Below are 26,476 nucleotides of genomic sequence, written 5' to 3' on the forward strand. Positions count from 1 at the left end.
TCACGATGTTTGCCAGTGTTGGCAGTTGGCGCCGTAACTATTAAAATGTGTGCTAGTGGAATTGAACTAATTATTTTTACCATTCATGGCAACCATGGTATTGGAGACTAGAGGAGTATATTAAATGTTGCACTAATGGGTATACGTTAAGCTGCATGGTGCAATGACTGAAAAACTGTGGATGTCTGTTCCACAGCTTCTCTACATCATTTAGAAGCAACATGTTTCCTTAAGGCTATGAAACAGAAACAATGTTCAGATTCTTCTGTCTTTATTCAGTGGAGTGATTTCTGATGTGAAATGTGTTTTTTGTGATGTAGTTTTCCATAAGTTTGCATATTGACTGAAAGCTATGTCAGATTTATGTGCATTCAGCATAGTCAGCAGGGGTTTAGCAATGCTATGCAGGGGAAACCAGTAATGGGCTCCAAACATTGTGCCCATGTAGGGAATCAAACCTGTTCCTTTGCCTTGATGCGCGAATGCTTCAACCACTACGACATCCCATTCCAGAATGGTCAGTGGATCCCTGGTTGAGAATCCACTGTAACAATAACATGCCATCATAATGGATCAAAAGATGGAGTTATTTTGAAGGGTGCCCAAGTCAGCCTTGTGTTCAGGGCCTTGTTTCACAAAGCTCCCGTAAGCCTGAGACCTTACAACTTTTCTTGTAGCATTCTTACTTTCCATGTTACAGTGTGGTGGGTATGAATGCTATGAGAAAAGTTACGCGATCATAAGCTAATGAGATCATTGTGAAACGGGGCCCAGATCTCCATGTCTTCTGACAAATACCTTGAAATCATTCCATACCATATCTGTGATTTGAGCCCAGCCTGAATGACATGAGATTGACTTGACTGAAGGTGCAGAAATGACCAATTACAGCTGATTGGAAAATAGCTTTAAAAAATTAGAGCAGAGTTCATCCTGTGATTTTTTGTTTTCAATATTTGTTAAAGCCAGCATTCTATATTCAAGCTGTATCATAGCAGTGTGTAAATAATGAGGGTCTGGACGAGACATCCCAGTGATCATCACTGATCTGTGTAATTGTGATACATTGATGTGTCCATGAGTCTAACCACCTGATCCTGTTGGTCGCTCTATGTGACAAGCTTGGGTTGGAGATCCCCAGGTCTAACCTTCTCTTCACTGGTGTAGAAGTAACTGGCTAAACTTGATCAAATTGATCAAATGATACTCTGTACACTGTCACATTATGTTCACAATATGTCTTGAGTATCATTCCATCGGAGACGTGACTTATTCGCCACAGAATTCTTGATTCAGAGACAGACACTGCCACTCTGATAATGATTTTATGGGTCTGGATGAAATGTGAGTTGATTACACACAGCATGTTACAAAGAAGCATGTTGCCATTCGCTCTCTTAAATCTGAGAAAGCATTCATGTTCTAAGTTGTTTCACCGAGTGTTTTGGTTCCAGTTGTCATGAGTGAATTTGCTAACAGGAACGACAGTGGCTCAGGGCTGGAAGTGGATCTTCATCAGCACTATACCATATTTAACTGTTCTTATAAAAAAACATGTTGGGATGGAAAGTTTTTAGTGAAAGACCTTATCATGATTTGTGACTAGCACAAATCTGCCATTTCTTTCAAACACATTTGTGCATTTTTTCTTTATCTATAGCTTTTGAGTTCTACAGGTTTTGCCATAATACGTAAAATGTAGCTCAATTCTTAAATTATTTGTGACAACTGGCAGCAGCTTTGTCCTTCCCTCCTCCAGAGAAAAGTTTCAGGGAGGCAGAATTTTCATAAGTACAAGTACAAAATCTGTTTTTCTCAGTGAACTTTCATTCCATGTCATTTACTTTCTATGCCAACAAGTGCCTTAATAATAAAAATATTATCATTCTGTCTTTTTTAACCTATTCTGACAAATACTAGTGAGTTCAGGTTTATGCTTCACTCAGCAATATTCAAGCTATATGGCATCTGTTTGTAACAGAAAATCCAGTGATCAACAGTATCAGCATCGAATTTCAGGCGCAACTGAATGCTTCCATTTAAAAAATCTTACAGCAGACCACAGTCTTATGTTGAGACCAGCAACCCAATTTTTTTTAGTGTCAGTGGACAGAACCAATGGACATTTTAAAACACTGGACTTATACTTATAGCTTCAGTCACAGGCTGGAACTTCTGGGCAGATTCTGTACCCTGAGTGTAATGCTTGCAAAACATCCACTGACTTGCACCAAGGTCCAGGAGAATGTTACTAGTCACTGCTTTGCACAATGAACGTAAACCCAGAGAAGACAAAAGCTTGGTATATACTGTAAACATGTTTAATTTCCATACAAGGCATTCATTGTGACAGTTCTGTTTATCCCACCCTGTTGTCCTCTACCATCTTGGAAAGGAAGGAAGGAAGGGAGGGATGGCAATGGCCTCCTCATACAACACACATCTGTCGTCTATACATTATACACTTACACCACTGGCCAGACTAATGCAGTCCCAGTCAGGGGAAGATACTGATGCTGTTATTCATCAAAATGCACTTTATGATGTCGTTTTCCCCCCTAAAAATCCCTTCCATTTTTTTAGCACTACACTGCCGGCAAAGTAAACATCTCCCAAAATGTCAACAATGAGCTTCCTCTTACAAATCCCCTGACTTGGGTTGCTGTTCATGGACATTAATATTATTGCACTGAGAAATCCTGAAAACCGAACATGGATGTATCGAGATTCCATGCCCTAACAACTTAGGCGAGAGATTGCTGTTTAAAAACAATCCCATGCCAACTGTCAGCAAAGGAAATATAACAATTAATAGACACTTAGGCAACTGACTGTAAGACAGAAAACAAAAGATACTGCATGAGGTCAATTTTTTTTCTACTTTAATTTGTGAGCCTTAATTCAATCAAATCTGGATTATATTGCAGAAACATAGAAATTAATGTTTATGTTCTGGAACTCATATTAGCCTGAGTGTGATTTCATCTGAAGTTGTATTTCTATGACTAAATAGATCAAAAATATTTTAAAAATAAGTCATCTTGACCAACACTGTAATACTGCAATAACACCTATGACATTTGGTGTCAGTACATCCATATGCCATTACACAAGTAGAAATCCTGGAATGACTAACACAGATAGCATAGCAGGAAGCTTGTAAGATGCAGTATCTTGTGTTTTCAAGGCTGAACAGAAACCACAAGTTGATACAGAAGATACAAGTGCCTTACTAAGCAGGATGCAAACCTCATTTTAACAGTATGCCACCCCAACATGGCATTGTGTCAGTATTTCCAGAATAATTCCTCCACAAAATTGTTACTTGGCAGTTGAATATAACCATGGCAACATCAATGTACATGTAAGGTCATTTACACTGAAAACATACTTGAATTCAAAAGACTGTAAGAATATACCAACAATTCTACATTATCTCTCCGCTTCCATAGCACCTGATTTTTACAATACAAATTTCACAACAATCAAATTTGTTCATCAATTCCTAGCACAAAATCTGCCAGTGAGAATAACATTCCATTAAAACGTCACCAGGAAATAGGTGTGATGATGGTTCTTACTGCAACAGTGACACATACAACGCACAGCTACTACTACACTGGACTAGAATGTCACCAGATGTAGAATCTTGCCTTAAAGTGGGTGAAAAGAAAGCTGTTGGTATTTCTCAGAAGCATTTATTTTCTATAAAAGTAACTTTAGTTTTTTCTGATGGACAGCACATACATGTACCTACAAATGTCAAGCATAATCTAGAAGACAATTGGTGGGCTCTGTTTTTCGAAGTATCTGCTTAACAACAGATAAAAAAATCTAAATTCTATGTTTTGATGAGATAAGAAGTATATGACATTGTACAACAACCTAGAGATCTGTAAAACCCTGTTAGCTAAACACTGTACAAACTAAAACATGGGCAGTAAGAACCATAATTCTATACACAAACTTTTACATATCTACAAATATACAATGGTCATTCGAGATCCTACATTTGGTCAATGAAACATGTCTTGATATATCTCCCTTATCCATTTTTAAATATATTTATATGTGTAAACAAGAACAACTTCATAAACAATCAATTGCAAATGCCTTAATCTGGATTCAAACAGGGACTAAATTCATATATCTACAGAGATTGTATTTCAACAGTCTTTTCTTCCAATTTTTAATGAACATATTCATTTATATCGCTTTCATAGAAATAAAACTGGCTTACAAATGTGTTTGTGGCTGAAATATTCCATGTGCAGTTGAATGATCATGCGATGATATAAAGTTAGTATAATAAATATATGAATGATAATATCGTGAAACCAACAAGGCGATGCTTGTTGCATCGGACCCAACAAACCCCTAGTCACATACCGGTAAATAGCTCACGTGAAAATACTCAATATGGTATTTTGTCAACAAACACATCCAACCTGCAGCGTTTGACAAGTACAACAGCTCAACATGACATGCTCACCGCTTAAATATGTATGTCTGTATGGTGGTTCCCCTGCTCATTACAAGTGTTTCCATAGCCAGATTGGAAAGGAACTTACAGCAATGTTTAAACATTTCAACATACATGAAAGTGAGTAATCTAATGTTTTATAAGCATGAACCAAATTTCTGAAAATATCTGAGTGAAAGAATTTGTCTGCTCTATAAACCCTAATTACATGCAACATCATAAATATTATAGTTAGCGCACACATCCCTGATAATGGCAGTGTTGATGAACATGCAACTCTCCACATGGTACAAGGCTAGAAATTATGTTCTGTGCAAACAGGAACATCCGTTATCAGTTCTAAGTCAATAGCATTTCCCTTGCTGTGACTTCAAAATCCTAAAAATGCCAAAATAACAATAAATAAAAATCAAGTTTTCACATCTTTGTAATTAGTTTGGTACTAATGGTAAACAAAATGTCTGTAACGGTCATGATTTCTTCTGTCTACTTCTTGCCACACTTAATTTCCAGCCCTGTGGTATCAACAGGAATATTTCAAACAACACAGCGCAGTACAAGCAAAGCATAAGAAAATGTCACCACTGACTAGATACATGGAAGCCCAATTTAGCACAGCTTCAGTGAAACTGTACCAAAACTAATGGAAAGTGGTGATACAGTGACAGACAACTTACACGATAGAAGATTCGTTACTATTTTCATAAAGGTTTTGTTTCTTTCTGACATTAACAAACACTTATCATGGCATACCATGACATCCTGTTTACATACAAATGCAATAAAGAAGTACCCGGTAACCTCCCCTACATCCACATGCAATAGAGGAGTTATCTCCCCTGCCACATCAAAGATATCCCATAGCAGCCACAGCATTCCTGGTAGTGCAGCACACTCGATGTACATTCCGTGGATGGTGAAGTGATGTCAACCTTGATACCAATACACAAGAAACAAGATGGCTCCTATTCAGACACATATTCAGATGCAGGGAAAGGGTTCTAGTTTGCGAGACAAAATTCACTTGCATAAACTAGTTACAGAAACAAACCAATCTTGGGGACACTGTTTGAGGATATTGTGTTTCGTGTACGGCACCTTGTACTGGGAACTATATTTCTACACACTGGTTGTCATGACAAAGAATTAGGCAGGCCATGCTGAGATATACGTCACTGGGTCACACGTAATAGCCTTTGTACTTATGTCAGTGGAGAGGTACGACGTAATTCTTATCCATATTACTCAAATCCTTTTATAATCTGTGTATCTGGAATTTCATTTGGAACAATACTGTGCACCAGATCAGATGTCTATAATGATGGACAGTGACAACACTGAGAACTGATACATCGACAGATTTACAGGTTTGATTTGGGCCGAATGTTGTACAAATCCATCCGACATCATGCCACAAAAACCCCAGGCTCACATTCTGTGGACTGAAACCTTGATTTGCATAGATAAAACATTCACAGGAAGTGAACTAACTGGCCTGTTCAGGTCGAAGGTCTTTGCTTGTACTGCCATCGCTGTGGACAAGAAAACACATTGCACATCTCACTCCATTCAGTCTATCATGGAGAATTCAGCAGGATGCATTACACACGCACCAGTTGTAACAGTGATCACAAACTCCCATCATGCACCAGCAATGCAAGTCATGTGGCTGGTATAGGTTACCATGGTTACACAGATAACAGTTTGACGCATTTAACTAAAATGATTTGTGGCTTGCGTCTACCGTGGTAATACACTCTTAAATCTTTCATCACAAAGCTAGATGGTTGAGAACTCACACTAAGAAACTCTGGTCATGTTCTGGACTTGGTGTATGATGTACATGAATTTCAACCGATCAAACTGCCAAGAATGCTCGGATGCACACTGTGGTAAAACCTCTGAAGGCTTAGCGTGCAATGACATATGCCTAGCTTCACACAGTGTTTACTCCTAGTTAATGCAGTCATTCCACCCAAATATTACAGAACCGAATCTAGGTTGTGCTGCAAGTGTCCAGCAGCGGGCTTTCACATCACCTGCTCAAACTATGGCTCCTTTCTCGGTCGCCGTTACTTTGTGAGTTCTCAGGCTCTTTCAACAATTCCTCTTCGTAATATTTGCGGAAGAACGCATGTCGCAGTGACTGTTTGAGATTCACTCTGTTGCTGGGATCGTACTCCAGCATTTTGCCAATGACGTCAAACAGCTGTCTGTGCTCTTCATTATCAGGGTCCTTAATGTAGCGCTGGAATAATGTTTAGTAGTCATTAGTGATGGCCACATGTCATAATGGATTACATGCACATGCAATATCATCGCTTTCTTTACATCCAAACAATGCAGAGAAATTCTGTGGGATGGAAGCACAAATAGCCATGAATTGAAACTGTTACTGCCATTAAGGATAAATGCCACAGAACCACAGACATGAAAATACATATCCATAATTTGGTGCAAATTTTGGAAAGAATAACAATCCCGGGTGCTCAATGCAACTGAACCAAAAGACAACAGAATTTCTCAACATGAAACATTAGGTGGTAGACATAGAGACAGCTAGTACACATGTCAATACATGACTCTGTGACGACGATGACATACTGATACACAGGAAGTGTGCAAGCAACTGATGTACCAGCTGCAGTACTAGTGATAGGAAAAAAATAGGACTTGGAAGAAAATCTGAAAATAAAGAGCTAGATTAAGAAAGAAATTAACTTCTACATTGACAGCACTGGCTACACAACACACTGAAGGACAAGCAGCCACATTGCAAAGTCACACGTAACATGAAGGGCAAAAAGCATGGGATGCTGGTAGGTCATGGGAAGCCTAGTCAAGGTCACACACCGAAAAAGGTCAACAATACTGCCCACTCTCAATGCCTTCATGTATGGATCAGAGCTTTCTGAAATCTGCACCTTTGACTTGTGGCCAGCAGAAATAACAGCAGTCCAGCTACATATTGAAGTATCTGTCCCAAGCATATATCGATATGCATGCACAGAATGATCACATGAACAGATATATGTACTGTTATTGATGAATCTTGTTCAAGTTAGCCAAAAGATTGTTTACGATTTATCTCGAAAATCTAAAAATGTTACCAGTAGCTGAGTATTTCCATTGATTCAGCGACCATGAGAACATCAGTGAACAAAGACTTTGATGGGTACCTTAATACATACCTCTTCCTATAAATACCTACACTGTCACAATATCCTCTTATATGTACATGGCCTTACTGCACAAAGTCAATAAATCATTTTGTCTTTCATAAATATACACAACTTAAACACAGCAAGTCAGTAACACAATATTCAGCTAATACATTCCACACAACTTGTTACAAGTGATATACAAATGATAAACAAATAATAAATTGTAGAATATCAACAAAAAGTGACTAAAGCACATTTAATCACTGGAATTGGATTCAACTGTAGCAACACAGCTTCACTGAGATATATGTGTCATTCTTATCACAATACAAAGCAAATCACATGGGTCTCTAGTCCTCAAGGTGTTGTACCGTCCATACAACAATTGTGGGGTCTGTCAAGACGGAACTAATACCCAATCATCAACATAATTAGCTTCAACAGAACGATCAACGACCCAATAACTTGGATAACTTCAACAGTGAGTATGAGCATAGTTAACCATTGTGAATTACAGATGAAATTTGATAAGGCACATTTATAAAATAACGGGCATCATACCCTGTGAGCAACTACCACGAAACGAAAACTTTACACAATCCTAACGTAATTTCAATCAACCTTTTAATCGCTTGCTGTGTCTACTCAGTTTGCTAGTGCTCATGGTCGAAATTGGACATGGACACTTCCACATCAATCACCTTGGATCACAGAAATCATCATTCAAATTGAGACAAGATTCATCGATATCAGTGTTTATCTCAGGATGGGATCTGGCTAATCGGAGCCACGGATCATTTTCAGCTTTCCTACGTTCTTCCTCTGCTTCTGAGTCCTCATCCCCCTCCCTACTCTCTTCTGGCTCCTCAAATGTTTCTGGAGGTGGAGGCTGAGGATCAGAAGCAGGGGGTAAGTAACGGTCAGATTCTGGCTTCTCATTTGAAGTCATTGTTGCCATTTTGTGATAAGGATCAGTGAGAAAACTCAGCAACAGATCTGGGGCAGGATCTGGTGTACTTGCATTAGATGGGTTTCCGTCTGGCACTAGGGAACTGACTCCACCCAGCCCGACAGCTGAAGGCATACCAAACTGAGAATCATCACCGTCTGGCATTTGACCATCTGTACCAAATGAGCCTGAGGTTGAAATGTGACCATCAGACAATGTTGTCTGTGAACTGGGATCAGAAGGACTGGAGAGTGAGAAAGAAACTTCAATATCTGGCATGATCACTTCTGGATGAGTGATTGGAGTTGGCTGCTCGGCCAACTGCTCCTCAGAGTGAGGGGAATGGAAGCCAGAGTCTTTTACTAATGGCAGTGTGAAACTGGTAGCCTGGTCCTTCATTGCATCGTCAGTGTCAGAGAATGGTGAGTGGGAGTTGCTAGGGGCAGATTTTTTCATGCAAGAAGGGGTAGCAGCTAACAGGCTGTTAGTGTCACTACCATCACAAGATTCGTAGGGTGGGCACTTGGAGGACAGTAGGGAGGGTGGGGTGTCCTCGCGATAGTAGGGCTTGAAGTAAGGGTGTTTAAGCGCTTCCTTCAGTGTGGTGCGCTGTTCGGGCATATAGTCCAACATCTTTTCGATGAGATCAAAAAGTTGGATGTCGTCTACGCCTTTATCTCTCAGGCCGTGCTGAAAGGAAATACAACATCAATAACAAGGAGTCTACTGGGCAGAGCAACACACCAACACATCCCTGCAATACTTGCTGGAGTTGTAACTCACTTCGGCATGGGTCTGAGACTAAATCTTATCCAAGACAAAATTTCAAAAATACATTTAAGTGCACATCTATTCTAAGTTGTTCCTAAAATATGTATTGCAGGGGATACCAGTCTACATTCTGCATAATTTACTATTTTTGCTGAAAATATTATATTGTATATGCTGAACACAATAAAAAAACTTATTGATAAATGTATGGGCCCTAAAAACTTGGGTCAATAGAGAATCTTCTTCATTTGGGTTTCAGATCTTTTAAGTTAATTCATTCCAGGTGATGGCAAATAAAACAAAAATATAAGCAAACTTCATTGAAAGTGTCATCAAAATTGAAATTATAGTTTCTAAAAATGTGCCGATCTTCAAATGGTAATATATCTAATGACTAATCACATCACAACTGAAGCAGAATAAAGACTGGCAGTCTACAACTAATTGAGTAGCTTGGAGGGGAAGACTGTTCCAAACGCTGATATGACTACAGCAGCATTGCAATACACATGTATTTGTGATTACTGACAGAATGATGAATCATCAGGGAAAGGTAAAGATTACAAGAGTTTATAAGTTGAATGGACAAAGTTGTGCATCAAGGATGAGATCCTTGGCCATGTTAGTAATTTGAACGATTCATGCAGTAATACAAAACGTCAACTGACAACAACAATGACCGGACTGACATGATCATATCTTAATGAAACATTTGTGCATGCAGACAGAGCACTTCATCGAAATGGGAACATTTTTCTTGTCATATGTGTAAAAAAATTGTGAAACATTTGGACACTTTCTCTAAAAAACTTATTCATTTTCAAATGTGAAATGTAGCTCATAAAAATATGCTTGGGAAATATCAGCAGCATATTGCTGAGTTAAAGAACATGACGGTATGAAACAATCCATTAGCGAGCAGTTCATCCCAATAATGCATAATGTAGTCTTCATTTGTGGACTAGACAGAAGTGTACTGGTATGGGTGTACTATCATGGGTGTACTGGCAGGGATGTATTGGTGTGTTCATGCCAAGGTGGACGTAGTGATGTAAGCATATCAACACAAAAATCGGTTTCAAGTAACAGCATGCAGTGGTCTCCCGGCTGCTGCCAACATCAACACTGATGGTGTGAAGCATATAAACTGAAAACAAACTCAGGCATGAGTACAAAAGCTGAAAGTTCAACCAACATGGTTAAAGATGGCCTCTCCTCCACAACATGCAGTGCTTTGTCATTTGATTCACTTGTAAAGCAGCAGTAACAACAGCGAAACCAATACCTGCATTATCTCACAGGACTATTATTAGTGGCTCATTTTCCACAAATTAACCTATAATGACACAATATAGATTCTAATCTTGAGAAAAGAATAAAAAATAGAAAAAATGGAAGTTGCTTAACTTTTCATGACACCAACTACAGTATATGAAGTTCCATTGTTTTGGCTAGCTAAATTCAGCTCAGTTTGGTTCAGCTGAGAAACAGAACTGTCCAAGTGTTAAGACTCTCAGAGTTTGGGTGTCAGGAATGTGACAGTGATGTGAATATGTGATGGACCTGGGCCACAAACTAGTGTCTAAACCTAACACTGAGTCTAGACATACAGATTGCAGTCTGTGAAGAGCAGGCCATCTTCAACAAGGGCTAAGTTCTACACATAATAGAGACATATACAGCTGTACAGGCTCACAGTTTTAGACAAGTCAAGTCATACATCACAAAAAGGTGCATAGCTCAATTAAGCTAATTATTAACCCCGCAGCACTCTGGTCCACCCTGAATCAGCATTAGCCTGAAATGTTTTATAATTCTTCATAGAATGTTAGAACAGAGCAGTTAATGCAGGACCTCAAACATCAACATTTCTTGCTCTTTCAAACAGACATCCCCCCCACCCCCACTGTGAATAAACATATCTGAAACTAAAGGTGTTAACTGCCTGTCAGTCTGTTGAATATACAAAATAAAACTTGTCACAATCTGGATACTTGCAATGACATGTACAACAGACACCACATTACAAGCTTTATTGTTCACTAGTGACAGAGTCAAACCACAACATGCAGTCACCATCCACTTTTAAGTTCCTTCCCTGTAGGGATAATGAGCCCTCTACTATTCTGTCCAAGCACATCTTCCAGCCTCTCTAGCTAACCCAGTTGATAAGCCTGTAATACTATGAAAACCTTGACAAATGTGATATCAAGAGTGTGATACCTAGATGGTGAACTACAGTGGACTCTTGCTACACTTTTAACTAAGAGATCAGTGAGTCTTACCCTGAGTGGTTTACAATTATCTCGAACATAGCGGCCTGCAGAACTCTTCTCCTCCCAATCAAATCGACCATGGTAGAAATACTTTTGCTTTCTTCAAAAAATAAAAGAAAATACAAGCGGTGTGACACATGCAGCACACAACAGGAAATGCCAGGCATGCTGGGAACACATGGGATGGAGGAGGACTTTCTTATCAACAGCTCACATAAAACAAGACAATAAACTCTAATATGAACAAACTATTCCAAACAGTCACCCTTAAACATGTTTTGTTTTGCAGCAAAATGAAATTTCTATTGAAAGTTTGTCTCCTTATAAGACGGATATTAAATTTATTCAAACCAAAAATAAACTGTAATACTAATCAGTTTGTTTTCAGCCAAACGTTCGCATTTCATCTGCATGTCCTGTACAAAAGCCAGTGAAATTGGGTACTGTTGATAAAAAAATGTCCCCTTCCTCCTGTTCAACAATTAACAATGATAAACACTCTACCTAGCACATTGTCAGACCAGGCATGCATACGTCGGTCCAGTTTGCATGCCCAGATACTTACATAGAGGGGCTTGCAGTTCTCGCGAACATATCGCCCTGCGGATGTGGTTGGGTCCCAGTCAAGGCGACCGTGCCAGAAGTAATTTGTTCTTAAGAGTGAAAAAGACCATTTGCATGTCAATAACCCATCTGGGAATTAAGGCTGATCAATGTTTACTCTTTTTCATTGTTGTAAACAAAAGATGAATACACTGGGTTAGACACTTTTAATATGAATGGTCCACACTTATCTTGGTCTTGTTCAGCAAGGCAATTATAATGCTAATATCATCATAACTCTCATAGCTCTTACATGGTTATAACAATTACAGTGATGCAACCACCTTCACCCACCTACAAAATTGTCTATGTAACGGTGAAAATGGTAGTCCAGAAGGAAGTACACAGTAGTCCTTTCAGGCACCTCATGCAACCAAGGCTGTTTGGCAGACTAAGAGACAGAAACTGACAAGGACTTGGTGCACTGGTTACCACATTTATCTCTCTTGGTGGTTGTGAATGTCTGTAAATGGTTGACCAGCAGACAAACCAATAGAGAATATTGGTCTCTGTATGTGGTCATAACTCTGCATCCTACAGGGAACCCTTACCACACCAACATATGCATGATAATTTGAATGGGAATCACATCCTCCCTAGAGTACTGACATTAATTACATACCAATCAATTTATGTGTGCTTCAAATCCAAATAATGAACACATTACTGGCAGTCAAAATGCTGTAACCTTCAGATCAGCATATGCTTTAGTTTCATTAACATTTCAAAGAGAAGAATCATAAAAAAAGGTCAAATACTGAGCACCTACACTGCCTATAGATTACTCCATGATAAAAGGATAACTAAAAAATAGGTCTCATTTCTTGAACTAGGAAGTCTAGCATTTTAATATCCCCTAAACCCATAAGGAAAAATATCCCGACTGTTGTAAGAAAGACTTTCATATGAATCATATTTAATTGAAAAAGCAACCCATTTCTAATGATACATCAAGACAGGAGGCCTGTTTTCAAGAGTGTACAGATCTGTTTCCACACACAGTGTTTCACTTACTTTGTTTTCTTTGCCATTCTGTAGGGTAGGGATCCAAGAATCCTTTCCATCATAGCCAGATGCTCCTTGTTGTCATGTGTCTGGAAGGAGCATATCAGGTTACACCCAGTGTCTAATGTGTAGGCCTCAAGGAGGATTTAACTGATTTGGGGGCCTGTTCGACATACAATGCTAGCATTGTAAGTCTGTATTTATGTAGTGGAGGTAAGATCTTCGTATTCTATGAAATGAACCTCAGGGCCATTTCCACTAAATTTCAAGTTTTGCCCCAAGAACTGCAATTGCGGGTTACACAAATGCAGGCAGAGTTATTTCTCTTACAATGCACAAACAACAACACAAGCTAACATTCTTGTGCTGGGGAACAAACTTTCACTAAATCAACATTGTGAAACAAGCAGAAAATATATTCTAACCATTACTGTTTTACCTGAAACACATTAGAAGCATGATATTTGATATCCCAATACAAACCCTGGTGTCACTATAGATCCTTAAAACAAGAACTGACTCACCTAGGGGCTCTATTGTTAAAGCAATGACAGTGTGGGATGACTACTCACCTGGAATAATGTGTAGCCTGTGTACAGCTCAAACATGATACAGCCTATACTCCACACATCACATGGTTGTGACCATCCTAGCTCTGAAACACAGCACAGACAGGTCACAACAGCAACACAACACAGACAGGTAACAACAGCAACACAGGTCACAACAGCAACCTTGATACCGGAACTCTTCTCACTGCAACATCTACCAAATCTCAGGAAAGAACACAAGTACCACATTTGCTATAAGTACCTGCTTCAAATAGGCCCCCCTGATAGTGTCAGTTCATATCAGTGAGTGAGTAATTGAGTTTATTTTAGTTATTATTCCAGCTATATCACGGCGGGTGACAGAAATGGGCTTCATACATTGGACCTGTGTGGTGACAAACCCGGGTTATCTGTGTGACAAGTGAACTCTTTAACCACTAGGGCAACCCATATGAAATCTTCATTAATACTAGTACTTAGGTCCACAATCCACAGGCCAGACCTTACTTTCTTACAGGCCATTTTACAGAAACACAGCAGTGTAGAAAAGTTATGGAACACAACTATAACAAATGTTTCATCATGTTCGAACAATCTTTCTCTCAAACAATCTTTATCTTCCACAAGAAATTTAACATGCCTTATTAAAAGTGAGCTCCTTTCTAAACTTATTCTTATACATAAAAGCAAAATAAAAAGCAATATTCTTTTTTCACAATCATAATGACTGTTTCATTTGGAAAATGATTGATGCCATAAAATACCAAAGCATGACACTAGAGCTCCATATTGTATGTTACATTGAGAGACAAATACCTTAATCTGAATGAAAAGCACACTAGCATGATGAATTAGCATAATAACAGCATGGCCATATGAAAGCTTAAACCAAGAGGTCAACTGAACTACTTAATCATACTGTAGGACCATCCTTTAACATTTAAACTCTGTCACCACCAGCAAAATGCTATTCTAATGTGGTTTGTCCGGCAGCTGCTTACCTAGTATAACTTCTGGAGCTCGGTAATGTCTTGTGGACACTATCGTGCTGTGGTGTTCGTGGTCAAAGGTTGCTGACCCAAAGTCTATTAACCGAATGTCTGTAGACTTCACTCTCCGTTCATCTCTCCGCTGTCAACAAAGAACAGTTACTGTTATACCTGGACAACATGTATTTGTATCCAAGCCGAGACTAGAGATATCCACTCTTAACAAAGTAGGAACTGGGTCAAGACACCAGTTAATGCACAGCATCGATGTCTAGATTCCATGTACTACCTACATTTCTCATTCACTCTTCTTCAACAGAAGAAAACCCTATATATTACTCACCTTCTTTTGATTATACGAGACTTCGAACTCGGAATTTAAAAATAATATATTTTCTGGTTTCAGATCTGTGTGGGTCAGCTGATTTTCGTGTAAAACTGCAAAGTGAAATCCAACAATAAAGTTACTTCCAACAAACAAAAACATCACAAGCAATACAAGAGCATACTGTGTGTAGACAATATATGGGTCAGGGAGTTTCAAATACAACTATATAATATTCTAGTTATCACTGCCAAACTTGTGCAGCTTGCATGACAAACAAACATCTGAACCACTGGACTACTTCGAAGCCCTCATTAAATGAAGTCAAATCACAAGCAACCTCATCTAATAACAAAGATATTGAGCAATGCCCTACCAACTTTAACTGTCATTTAATAATATTACACAATGTTTCAAGGATGAATTGAGTTCCACCATCTGTGCTACAATCTTTTGAGCATAGATAGTGAAAACATGGCTCTTTGCATCATTTTAGATCATATAGTTCATCTTATGGACTATTCTTAGCTTAGTTCACTGAACCAAACACATTTTTACAGACATGGAGCTGAAGCCGCAAATCTAGTACATTCTTTGAGCTTATAAAACACAAATATTCTTCGATCATGATAGGGAATAATACTTACAGTTCACTGCATAGACAAGCTGGTAGGATATATGCCGTACTTGCTCAAGGGGGTAAGGGACGTAGTTATTGTCTTTCTACAAGTCAACATACACAATTCATAATTTATATCACAATGAAACATAAAGAAAATTAAAAGCAGACAAATGTATCAATGGTAAACAAAGCCAATGTTTTCTGGTCTGCAGCAGAACTTAATGTGTTGTAAGGTGTGAGCAGGAAAACTACATAGGGTATACAACTCGCTTCTATTATACAGACTATAGTAACCTGTTTGAAGGTATGTATCACTTACAGCAAGCCCATCCCAACACCATGCTAATAGTCACGCCACAACTTCTGACATTTACAGGAGTAAGACAAGTTCACATACAAGTAGCATATGTTCCCCTGCATTAGCCATTATGCTTCATTCAGGGAACCTTCCACAGCCTCCTGGTCTCCTTGACATTTCATAACAGTTGTGGAATCAATTACCTCCCCTGATGAAGATGAGCACTATGCTGTTTATATTGTAGCCTTCCCAGCTACAGTACCACCAGTCTCTTACAGATGCTAGGGGCAAATCTAAGCTGAATGCATCCAAAGCAGAAACTGAGAGTCAAGGTGTTTACTTCAGGTGTAATTAAGGATGATAGTAAAGTTGTTCATGAACTTACGAGGAAGTCGAAGACACTAAGTCCCAGCATATCGAATGCCAAGCACATGTGGCCATGGTAGTCGAACCAATCAAGCATCCGTACACACAGACTGAAACAAGAATGAGCAAATGAATTCAAAGCAAACTGATACTTCTTGTAGCTACAGAGAAAATAGTTTAAAATTTCAACAGGAAACAAAACAAGATTGGTCATGACCGACTACAGAACTTGACAAAATGAGCAGTAAAGATGAAAGATGACGTAATTCTATATCAGGCACTAAGGGTTTATGCTGGAATGAACAATAATATAAGGCTGTTGTGGTAAACTACTCGCATAATGACATGCATTCCATCTGTTAATAACACAAAATTGCTAAATAAACCCCATCTTAAGACATTTTCTTTTGTCTTCTGGAAATGTCTTTTTACATTCAATAAACACACAAGCTATTTCACACTGGTTTCCCCGGAAGTCAAGCATAATTTGATTAAATGCCCAAAATTCTATTGAACAAAGTATGCCGAATCTGCTGAAGAATACTGAAATTGAACTTCAATAATAGTAAAACAGCATGATTGACATTAAAAGAAGATATCAATTTGAGAAACTCTGCAGTTCATGCGCCATTATCCATGGCTAAAAAAATAAATCAAAGGAAAGTTTGTAGACTCAGGTGCATCATTTCAAATCCATTGTCATCAAGTTCAATCCTGCTTCTTCACTATAGAGGAAAATGTGACCAAGAAACATTCATTTATATCCATGTTGTATCATTAAGCTTGTACCATTAAGCTTTCAATCAAAACATAATTTTTTTTAACTATTCACCTTTTTGATGCAGTGGAAACAGCATGGACACTTTTCAAGCAAACACTCAGATGACATGTACACAGACATCAAGTCTCAGGCAAGAAATATCCCTTCATTGGTTATTCGTACAACTCTTATCATAAAGCACTGTTTCATCAATGGGCACAAGCTACATCATAGTTGGAACCTTTGGTGTGACAAGCTAACGCTTTAACCACTCAGCTACCCCACTGCTTGTGATGCACTTTTAAAAATTCACTCACAGTTAGAGTAGACGTATAGCTATGAGCATGTACACGAAGTCTATACGGATACATTAAAGATTCTGTCCATATTGTGATAATGCACAACTGGGAAAATAAACTGCCATCAACAGCAAAACACTGATACTATGCCGTGCAGGTACGTACTATTTGCCTGAAAATGCTCTTATCTAAGTAATAAAGCTAAAACAGCATCTGGGGATATGATGTACACTTATCCCTAAAACATCTGTGCTTAAAACATCAGTAACAGTAGATAATGGTGAATGTTCTGCAAAGTGAGATGCTGGTGGAATAACCAGCTGCCTCCCACTTCACTTGCAATGTTGAGAGTTAAACCATGGAATGTCCAGTGCATAGACATATCTTCAACTTTAGAAATACTGGTGATTCAGTAAACATGGCTGAATAAAAAAGCAGTTCACTTTTTGACTCAACTGATCATGGTACAGTTCATCACCAGGCCAGACTTGTAAGGGTACTGATAAACAGCTAGCTTGAAAAGGAGTTACTGAGTGGATATTGCTTGATTCAGTACTGAACACTACAGCTATATATCCTATCAAAAATTTAGAAGTCGTTCATTCAGGTCTTCACATTCTGCCACTGTGTGGGACTGTGACGTAGCCAATAAACCAATACTATCAACACACTGGATTAACAGTGTTTTTGCTTGTTCTCCTGACAGAAGTAATAGAAGACTCAACTGCACTTGGGTGAGTATGAAACCCTCTAGAGTCCACTGATGTGTTTAGACAGTTCCTTGAAAATATCATGCCTCACCAAATGTTTCCACAAATAATGCGACATTCCCAACCTGGACCAGGATGTGACTACAAAGCATTACTTAAACTGTGATAAATTGGGAACTAGAGACAATGCCCCCAAAGTCCTGCATGACAGGCCATCTCAAGGAGCGATGCAAAGGTTTTTATGAACTCCAGGAGCTGGCCAGCCATAAGAGGCCACACATCTCTCGCCAGTTTATTAAGGAAATGGGTTTCAACTAATAGCCATCAACAAATCTGCGTCTATTCAATTCACAATTACCCCTGTGATCAAATATTATACTGGTACCCCACAAGAAGTTGACATGCACTATATCCTGTTAAGAGCGCTCTCCTCTCTAATGTGACATGAATGTGGTATTAGCAACACATAACTATGCGCTCAAGGTTAATACTGAACAGCTTAAGGGGCAGAAAAACATCACTTGCCATGGTCTCTTTCAAAATCAATAACTTCCTATCGAGCAGTTTTTATACGGAAGTTTGACCGAATAAGAAACCAAATCCAAATAAGGTATTTGCCATATTAAGGACCCTGGGCTATCATGTGCCACACACTTTAAAAATAAGAGTGAGTTTAGTTTTACGCCGCACTCAGCAATATTCCAGCTATATGGAAGCGGTCTGTAAATAATAGAGTCTGGACCAGACAATCCAGGGACCAACAACATGAGCATCGATCTGCGCAATTGGGAACCAATGACATGTGTCAACCAAGTCAGCCAGCCTGACCACCTGATCCCATTAGTCGCCTCTTACGACAAGCATAGTCGCCTTTTATGGCAAGCATGGGTTGCTGAAGGCCTATTCTACCCCAGGACCTTCACGAGTCTTTAAAAATAAGAAATCCCATACTGAAACTTTGTTATTGTCTGTATGGTCATGAATGTATTATCATAATGACATGAAGCATTCTTTAAGGACCCCACACTAGAAACAAATTAGAACATTAGGTTCATAATAATAAAACTTCGAATATTGGGGTGAAAAATACTACATTATTCACAAACCATTCTGTTGAATGAACAGCATTTATTTTCAGCATAACAATCAGCACCATTCCAGCATATGATGGATGACTGGAAAAAGAATCAAGTGTGGGCAAGATAACGTGGTGATTGTGATTAATATCATGAGCACTGATCCATACAGCTGGATGTGATGACTAGCTATCAACCAAGTCACCGGACTGCCATGGCCCTTACAATAAGCTTAAGTTGCTTGGTACCTACCTGGAAGTATCCCTTGAGGTAAAACATTACCTCACTTTCAAGTCTTGATACTAGAGATCAATCAGAAATATTATACGGTTCAGTGGGAACTTTTACAAGACATCTCTTACAGAAGAAGACATAATTTTGAAATCAGCAAACGAGACTATTAACCTCAAGAGCAAGCACTTCTGACAAGCTAATTACACCTGAAAGGGCTAACAGTCCTTTGTCATTCATAACTGTCAAACTGCTGATGGGCCCACTGAGGTGATGCTTCTCAGTTAACTAGTTCTATAAAATCCAGAGTGGTTGATCAGTCATTTGAAAAGCCACAAGAACTTTAGTAGGACAAACTAGTGTTTGTTTGAAATTACAGGCCCATGGGGAGAATGTTATGTGGTATTGAACCTAGATCTCCTATCATAAAACATCAGGCTTTTAACAATGCGCCTCATCTCAAATTAGTGATGGCCACTGGCCTGACTTTCGTGACTTTCAGCAGTTTATTGCAATAATGATTCATATGCACCACAATAAACTATGTGTGTACTTTCATTTCAAAAATGTTATGAGCCAGGATCTAAAAAATAACTCAAACGGCGTAAGTCTTTCCCCCGCACATTTCTGAGAACTACATAGCTCTCCGCAATTTGGTAGGATGTTGCCATGTTCTTGAAGCTGCCGTAACAGACATTACATACAGGATCCTGGTCACAACTAGTTTTACTTTTTTGATCCCAGTAATTGGTTGGTTATTTCTTTAAAAATTCGACACTTTCATAAACTCTGCTAACAAGATTAAAATGTGCATGATTCTTAAAACACTGCTACTACATAATTATCTTCCTAACCTATCTTAACAATGACTCAGTATTATCTTAAACAAGGTATGATGGTATATTGGGGCCTTTTTACTCAACATAACTGACTTTGGATGATGCATTTAATAGGACTGAAAGGAAAATAGGCTTCCCAGTCACTGATGAAAATTAATATGTTCCTGGATGAAAGCACATTTGCTCCATGGAATTCAAATGTGATCTATGTGTCATAAACTAGGATCTGTTCGGTTTTTGTTTCATGACTACAATATAAGCGATACACGGTATAAATAACTAACTTTTCAGTGTTCATGAATGGGGTTTCAAACTAACAGGACACTGGGTCCTATAAGTTTCAGATGTCTGTCTGACTCATGCAAAATTCACAGGACCCATAGTATAAATATTAAACCCACTTTTCAGATTTAATGAACATTTCCTAATGACTGGCACTGAAATTATTAACAACAGAAAAAGTTAATCAGCAAACAAGTGTGACATGTCAAATATAACAACTTCGGTCAAAGTCATTGTGAAAAACAGTTGGACACTGGTGCTGGTGGGTTGTAGATTTCCACTGGACAAATCTGGCAGATTTGTCTGAGGGTCCAAACTTATTTGTGAACATTGACTTTTAGGTGCTCTTTCTCAAAGAACCATTGTCCAGAAGGGGTATATCTACATCAAGTCCTGCTTTCAAGAATAGTGCTTTACACTATCATGCCAGTCCAGTGTGTGATGGAGAACGTATCAAATTACCAGTTGTAATATGTGCTGGTGACTTGTTTCTACAGGGTGTTTTAACTCTGATTGTGCCAGTAGTATTTCTACTGCATTGCAAAACCAGACAATTTTGTTCTACTTTGTTCACTGCCTGTTAATTTGATTCCAACAATACTGATATTTCAGACAGAACACAGTCAAGTTGTAAAATGAAGGACTTGGTGACATGTTTTATGCAGTTTGTAGAAAAGTAATGAGCAGCTGTAAGATATACAAAATAAACTACAAACAGGGCTCCACATAAGGGCCTATCAGCGTATGTATGGTTAAAAAATATGGATGCTATATTGGGAATGTGAAGAAACAAAAAAAATTTTGGAATGAACTTCAAATTAGGACTAATCCAAACATACAGGAATCAGCAAAATTTCTGGTTTGGTTTGGTACTCTAAGTACTAACCCACTGCTTTATCATATAATACTTTCTGCTATAAGACACATCTATATATCTGCACCCTGAAAAAGGTAACTCCCAACCTTATACAAATTTTAAAAGACACATTCATACATACTTATCGGAAAGAACATTGTATTGCTGTTTGACCTGTTTACACAAGAGTAGGTAGAGTACCACAAGATTACTTGGACTCCATTTAATTACATTATAAATTTGCTCTTAATTTTTTTCAGTGGCCTTGTATTGAAAAAATAATGAGTACATACTTCCGATGTTGTAAAATTATCTGGAGCCCTGAGCAAGGAACAGTAACAACTCCAGGTATTGACATTTTCAAACAACTGAAATACTGTTTTACAGTCAGACTGTTAGACTCAATTTCTGTGAGTGAAACTTCTTCATTACCTTGATCTTGCAACTTCGCCCATAACCACAATGTAATACTCAGGCATGTGATATTATGAAGAGATCATCAACAAGTCCTTATAACAATTAAGATTCCCAGGATCCTCTCTAATCCCCCCTTCGTTTTCATAATACCTCAAAATGGAAAGAAGGAGCCTCAGGAATTCTCTTTCATAACACTGGTGTCCGAGACTAAGAGTTCGTAAAAAGAAGATTGGTTAAAAAAAAAGCAGGAACTTCAAAATTGGTATTTATTTCCTAAAATGGCTGGTATCTTAACATTTCATTCCAGGTGAAACTGTAAAACTATGCTATGAAGCACTGAATATCTAATAACAAGATTCAGGCAAGGAACAACGTTTCTGTAACACCTGTAACTGTCCAGAAAATAGGAATCTTATCATCTGCATTAAATTATGTTTCACTGTTTGTAACAGGCATAACATGACCCATTTGGGTGAGATTTTCAAGTGGACGGACATGAACACACAACTAATATGTCAGAGTCCATAAATATTTTGCCCCTGTTCCCTGTTTGAATGAACTGTAAAAAGTCTGACCTAAATCCTGCTTAAGATACACCATAAATTACATCATCCTACGTATTATATCATCAAATGTAAACAAGCCCAAAAGAAGCCAAACACCTATCCCAAAAATTCATTTTCAGATAAATTTCTGAGATTCTTCAGAAAACCTTTTTCATTTACAAGGTTCTAGAATCCCTGCTTTTTCCATCTGGTGTCAGAGAAACGTAAGACGTATTTGTGTGTCTACGTGGAAAGCAGCAATATCAGTGACGACACTGAATGAGTACAACTACGCATTTGGCAGAAGTTGGGATACAACCCTGCCAAGAAAGCCAACTGGAGGCGGCAAACGAAGTCAGACAGTATCACTATGGCAACGGGTCATAAACAGCTTTGTTTCTTGTGAAAACACCCACCCAAATATCAACCCTTCCATGCAGTAGTACGAATGTTTTCACCTGGTCTAAAGATAGGCACCTGAGGTGAACTTACTATTCTTGATCCACGTTGCAGATGTTGCCACAAAGCTTATCTCCTTCACAGGTGCTCTTTAGTGGGTATATTTGTTCAAGGTAACACCCCTATCTACACTGTAAAACATTGACCACTCTTGATCACTGATATCAGTGCAGGACCTTTAGCTGCTGCCTACCTGTTTTTCGTGATAAATATTCATGCTGTACACACATCCACTAAGACGTTTACATTTCATTTATATTCATTTCTGTTGCGTAAATATGCATGTTATCACACAAAGACAGCACACACCAGCAATATCACCATGAGTTCAGTAATATAAGACTAAACTGAACTCATATCATAACTTCATTTGAGGTCTTTTGGGGGAGAACAGGCTTTCCAGATAGTAACGTGTCTGTCTAGTGGCTGTGTATGAGACAAGAAGAATTCCAGCGTGTGGAGTGTAAATCTATCTATCTATCTATCTATCTATCTATCTATCTATCTATCTATCTATCTATCTATCTATCTATCTATCTATCTATCTATCTATCTATCTATCTATCTATCTATCTATCTATCTATCTTGAAAAGGACCCGGGGTAGAATAGGCCTTCAGCAACCCATGCTTGCCATAAAAGGCAACTATGCTTGTCGTAAGAGGTGACTAACGGGATCGGATGGTCTGGCTGGCTGACTTGGTTGACACATGACACATGTCATCGGCTCCCAATTGCGCAGATCGACGTTCATGTTGTTGATCACTGGATTGTCTGGTCCAGACTCGATTATTTACAGACCGCCCCCATACAGCTGCAATTTTGCTGAGTGCGGCGTAAAACTAACCTCACTTACTCACTCAGTCAGTCTCTATCTATCTATCTATCTATCTATCTATCTATCTATCTATCTATCTATCTATCTATCTATCTATCTATCTATCTATCTATCTATCTATCTATCTATCTATCTATCTATCTATCACTTCAGTGATAGTTACTAGATTTGCCCAAAACATATCCTTGCCATCCGGATATTAGTCCAGTATATTATATATTATATTTGTGAGTAATGTGGACTGGATGTTGCCTGGTCCTATTTAAATTATTTGTATTTGTGATATCTGTCATGTGTAACCTTTAGTGGACTTATTGTTGCCAAAATATGTACACAACAAGGTATGAGGATCAGCATTGTACAATGTACATATGTAAAGAAATCCATACAATACTGAAACAACATGCATTTCAAAATCATGAGATGGATGGGTGGGTGAGTGGGTGGGTGGATATGTCCAACGGCAAATTCAATACAGACTACTCTGTACTATAAATCCTTGTCATTCATTCATTTTGTGTCAGCATATTCAAGTCTGTCTATGTGCAGTGATGGAAATGTAAGACAGGGTTACTCACTGTTTCCCTGCAGGATCCTTTTCTCTCAGTTTCTCCAGCACATTAATTTCCAACTTGGCGGCTTCTCTGTACTTTTCCACATTCTTGATGATTTTTAAGGCAACTCTTTCATTTGGACTGCAACAACAAAAAGCAGAAGACGTTTCAATAAACATCCCAGAAACCAAATGATTATAGTGATTCCCAAGGAAGTAATGAAATTTGCTAAAGTTACCCAGTATCTAATGCGCCACAAACATCACTTTGTGAAAAAATTCAAAGTTTTGTTGTTGTTGATAAAGATTCAGGTCAGAACATGTTATGTAAGCAAATAATCGAGTCTGGACCAGGCAATCCAGTGATTAACAACATGAGCATGGACAATATTGGGAACCGATGACATGTGTCAACCAAGTCAGCCAGCCTGACCACCCGATAACATTAGTTGCCTCTTACTACAAGTATAGTCGCCTTTTATGGCAAGCATGGGTTGCTGAAGACCTGTTCTACCCAGGGGCCCTCACCAATCTGTGAATAAAGAAAAGGAAAAGCTGATTACAAAGAACCCCAGTCAATCACTGATTGCAGCATGAAACAGAACACCCTGAGTGATGTCTATAGCTTAATATTCAAAAGAAATAATGTTTGTAAATGTTGGATAAGACTGGCAGCCACTGATGGGAATGAATGGCCAAATTGTATAAAGTCATGCTTGGCAAGCCTAAGATGAATAAGGACTGCCAGATTAGCAGAGCGATAGCTGCCTTTTATTCCAAACAAACTACTCACATCTCCCCATTCATAGCTGATAAGTGCAGTCATGTTTTATGTTGTTTACACTGTGGATCGTCAAGATGAATCTGGTGGTTTGGGAGAACATTACAACATACAGGAAACAGTAAGTATTATGTAATCACATCAGCAATACTGGCTTCCGAGTTGGATAATTCCAACAGAGTAAAACATCTTTGGGTGTCATTTACAGATAGATATGCAATTAACTGAAGTCAGGTAGGTACACATCAGTGTTTACAAACACAGTATCACCCTTGTCTAATGAACCCTGTTTAACCATCAGGATCTTGGCAATTTGTGAATAACTGGGATAACATAATGGTTATTAATCCTGATATGCTAATTTTCTCCACAAATAATTATGGACCATTACAACTAATGACTGCATCAGTAAAGGTCAAATTACTGATAACAATTAATCATTGGAAAATCATGAAATACAGCTTCATCCTTACAAGTTCAATCACACCTGACAAGAAAGTCCATCCCTGAACCTTTCTGTTCAAATCTTAACCCCAAGAACAGTAAAATTCTGTCTGTGTTATAGAAATACATATGACATTGTACGGGTTAGGGTTCAAGTTTTCATCAAGACCCTCTGTCCGGTTTTCCTTCTTTTCATCACCACATGGACACCCATTTACTTCTACGGAAGACCCACTAGACAATCTTTCTAGGCCCTGAAGCCAGTCTCAGAAGTCTTTCTCCTTCACTTAGCAACAAGTGGCTTCACATGTTAAAGCATCTTACCACCCTAAATCAGGTCAGACTGGAGCTCCCAATTACTTAGAGTGGTCAGGCCAAATAGTGACTGGATTATTGCCTGTCTTAACTCATTTTCCTTGCATGTGAGGCAATAATTCTTCCATCAGAGAATAACAAGAACAATATCCCCACTAACAACAAAAAAATCAACCCTTGAGTCTATGAGACTATATATAAGTCTACAATTTACAAAATACGTGGTAACAGGGTATGGTAAAGCACTTGGCTCTGGCACTAACAAATGAAGCTATGCCACTCTTCCTGTTGCCCATCTCACTTTAGAGTGGCCCAAAATAGCACCTGCTTTCAAACGATTTCATAGTAGCTTCTTGAATTGTTCTGGAATTCAGTAGATGTTTGTGATCCTAACTTCAGTTTACCATCTGACTTTCTCAGTAGATCCATGGAACAACATAAAACTTTCAACATCCTGCCATTGAAAGCCCACGGAAAAACTATATTCAATAATGACTTGCTTCAACAATGGCATACATCTTTCTGTGCATACCTTTGCTAATCAACCATACAATTCTGGAGAATATTTGGAGAGACGAATCCTTGCCCTAAGGATAAAATGCTTCCTGTTTTAGAAGCTGTGTAATAGAAATACTTGTCCAGTATGAAGATGAGTGATATGCATTGAAAA

At 38.5% G+C, this 26,476-nt stretch overlaps 1 protein-coding gene across 3 annotated transcripts in view; it reads right to left on the reverse strand.

The window, feature by feature from the left end:
• Positions 1–2,305: 2,305 nt before the first annotated feature.
• LOC137277480 (dual specificity protein kinase CLK2-like) overlaps positions 2,306–26,476 on the reverse strand; it is a 67,706-nt gene continuing 43,535 nt past the window's right edge. For 2 of the 3 annotated variants that reach the window (XM_067809216.1, XM_067809217.1), the window contains 9 exons: positions 24,292–24,408; positions 16,422–16,512; positions 15,764–15,839; positions 15,135–15,229; positions 14,804–14,933; positions 13,824–13,906; positions 13,261–13,340; positions 12,209–12,296; positions 8,260–9,286 (listed from right to left, as the gene is read on the reverse strand). In XM_067809216.1, coding sequence (XP_067665317.1) covers positions 8,345–9,286; positions 12,209–12,296; positions 13,261–13,340; positions 13,824–13,906; positions 14,804–14,933; positions 15,135–15,229; positions 15,764–15,839; positions 16,422–16,512; positions 24,292–24,408 — 1,702 coding nt within the window. In that variant the 3' untranslated portion in view covers positions 8,260–8,344. Of the gene's footprint in view, positions 6,732–8,259; positions 9,287–11,652; positions 11,744–12,208; positions 12,297–13,260; positions 13,341–13,823; positions 13,907–14,803; positions 14,934–15,134; positions 15,230–15,763; positions 15,840–16,421; positions 16,513–24,291; positions 24,409–26,476 lie in introns of those variants that run through there. The other variant, XM_067809218.1, reaches the window with a different exon arrangement.

Source organism: Haliotis asinina, chromosome 3 (assembly GCF_037392515.1).
Source record: "Haliotis asinina isolate JCU_RB_2024 chromosome 3, JCU_Hal_asi_v2, whole genome shotgun sequence".
Taxonomy (NCBI): domain Eukaryota; kingdom Metazoa; phylum Mollusca; class Gastropoda; order Lepetellida; family Haliotidae; genus Haliotis; species Haliotis asinina.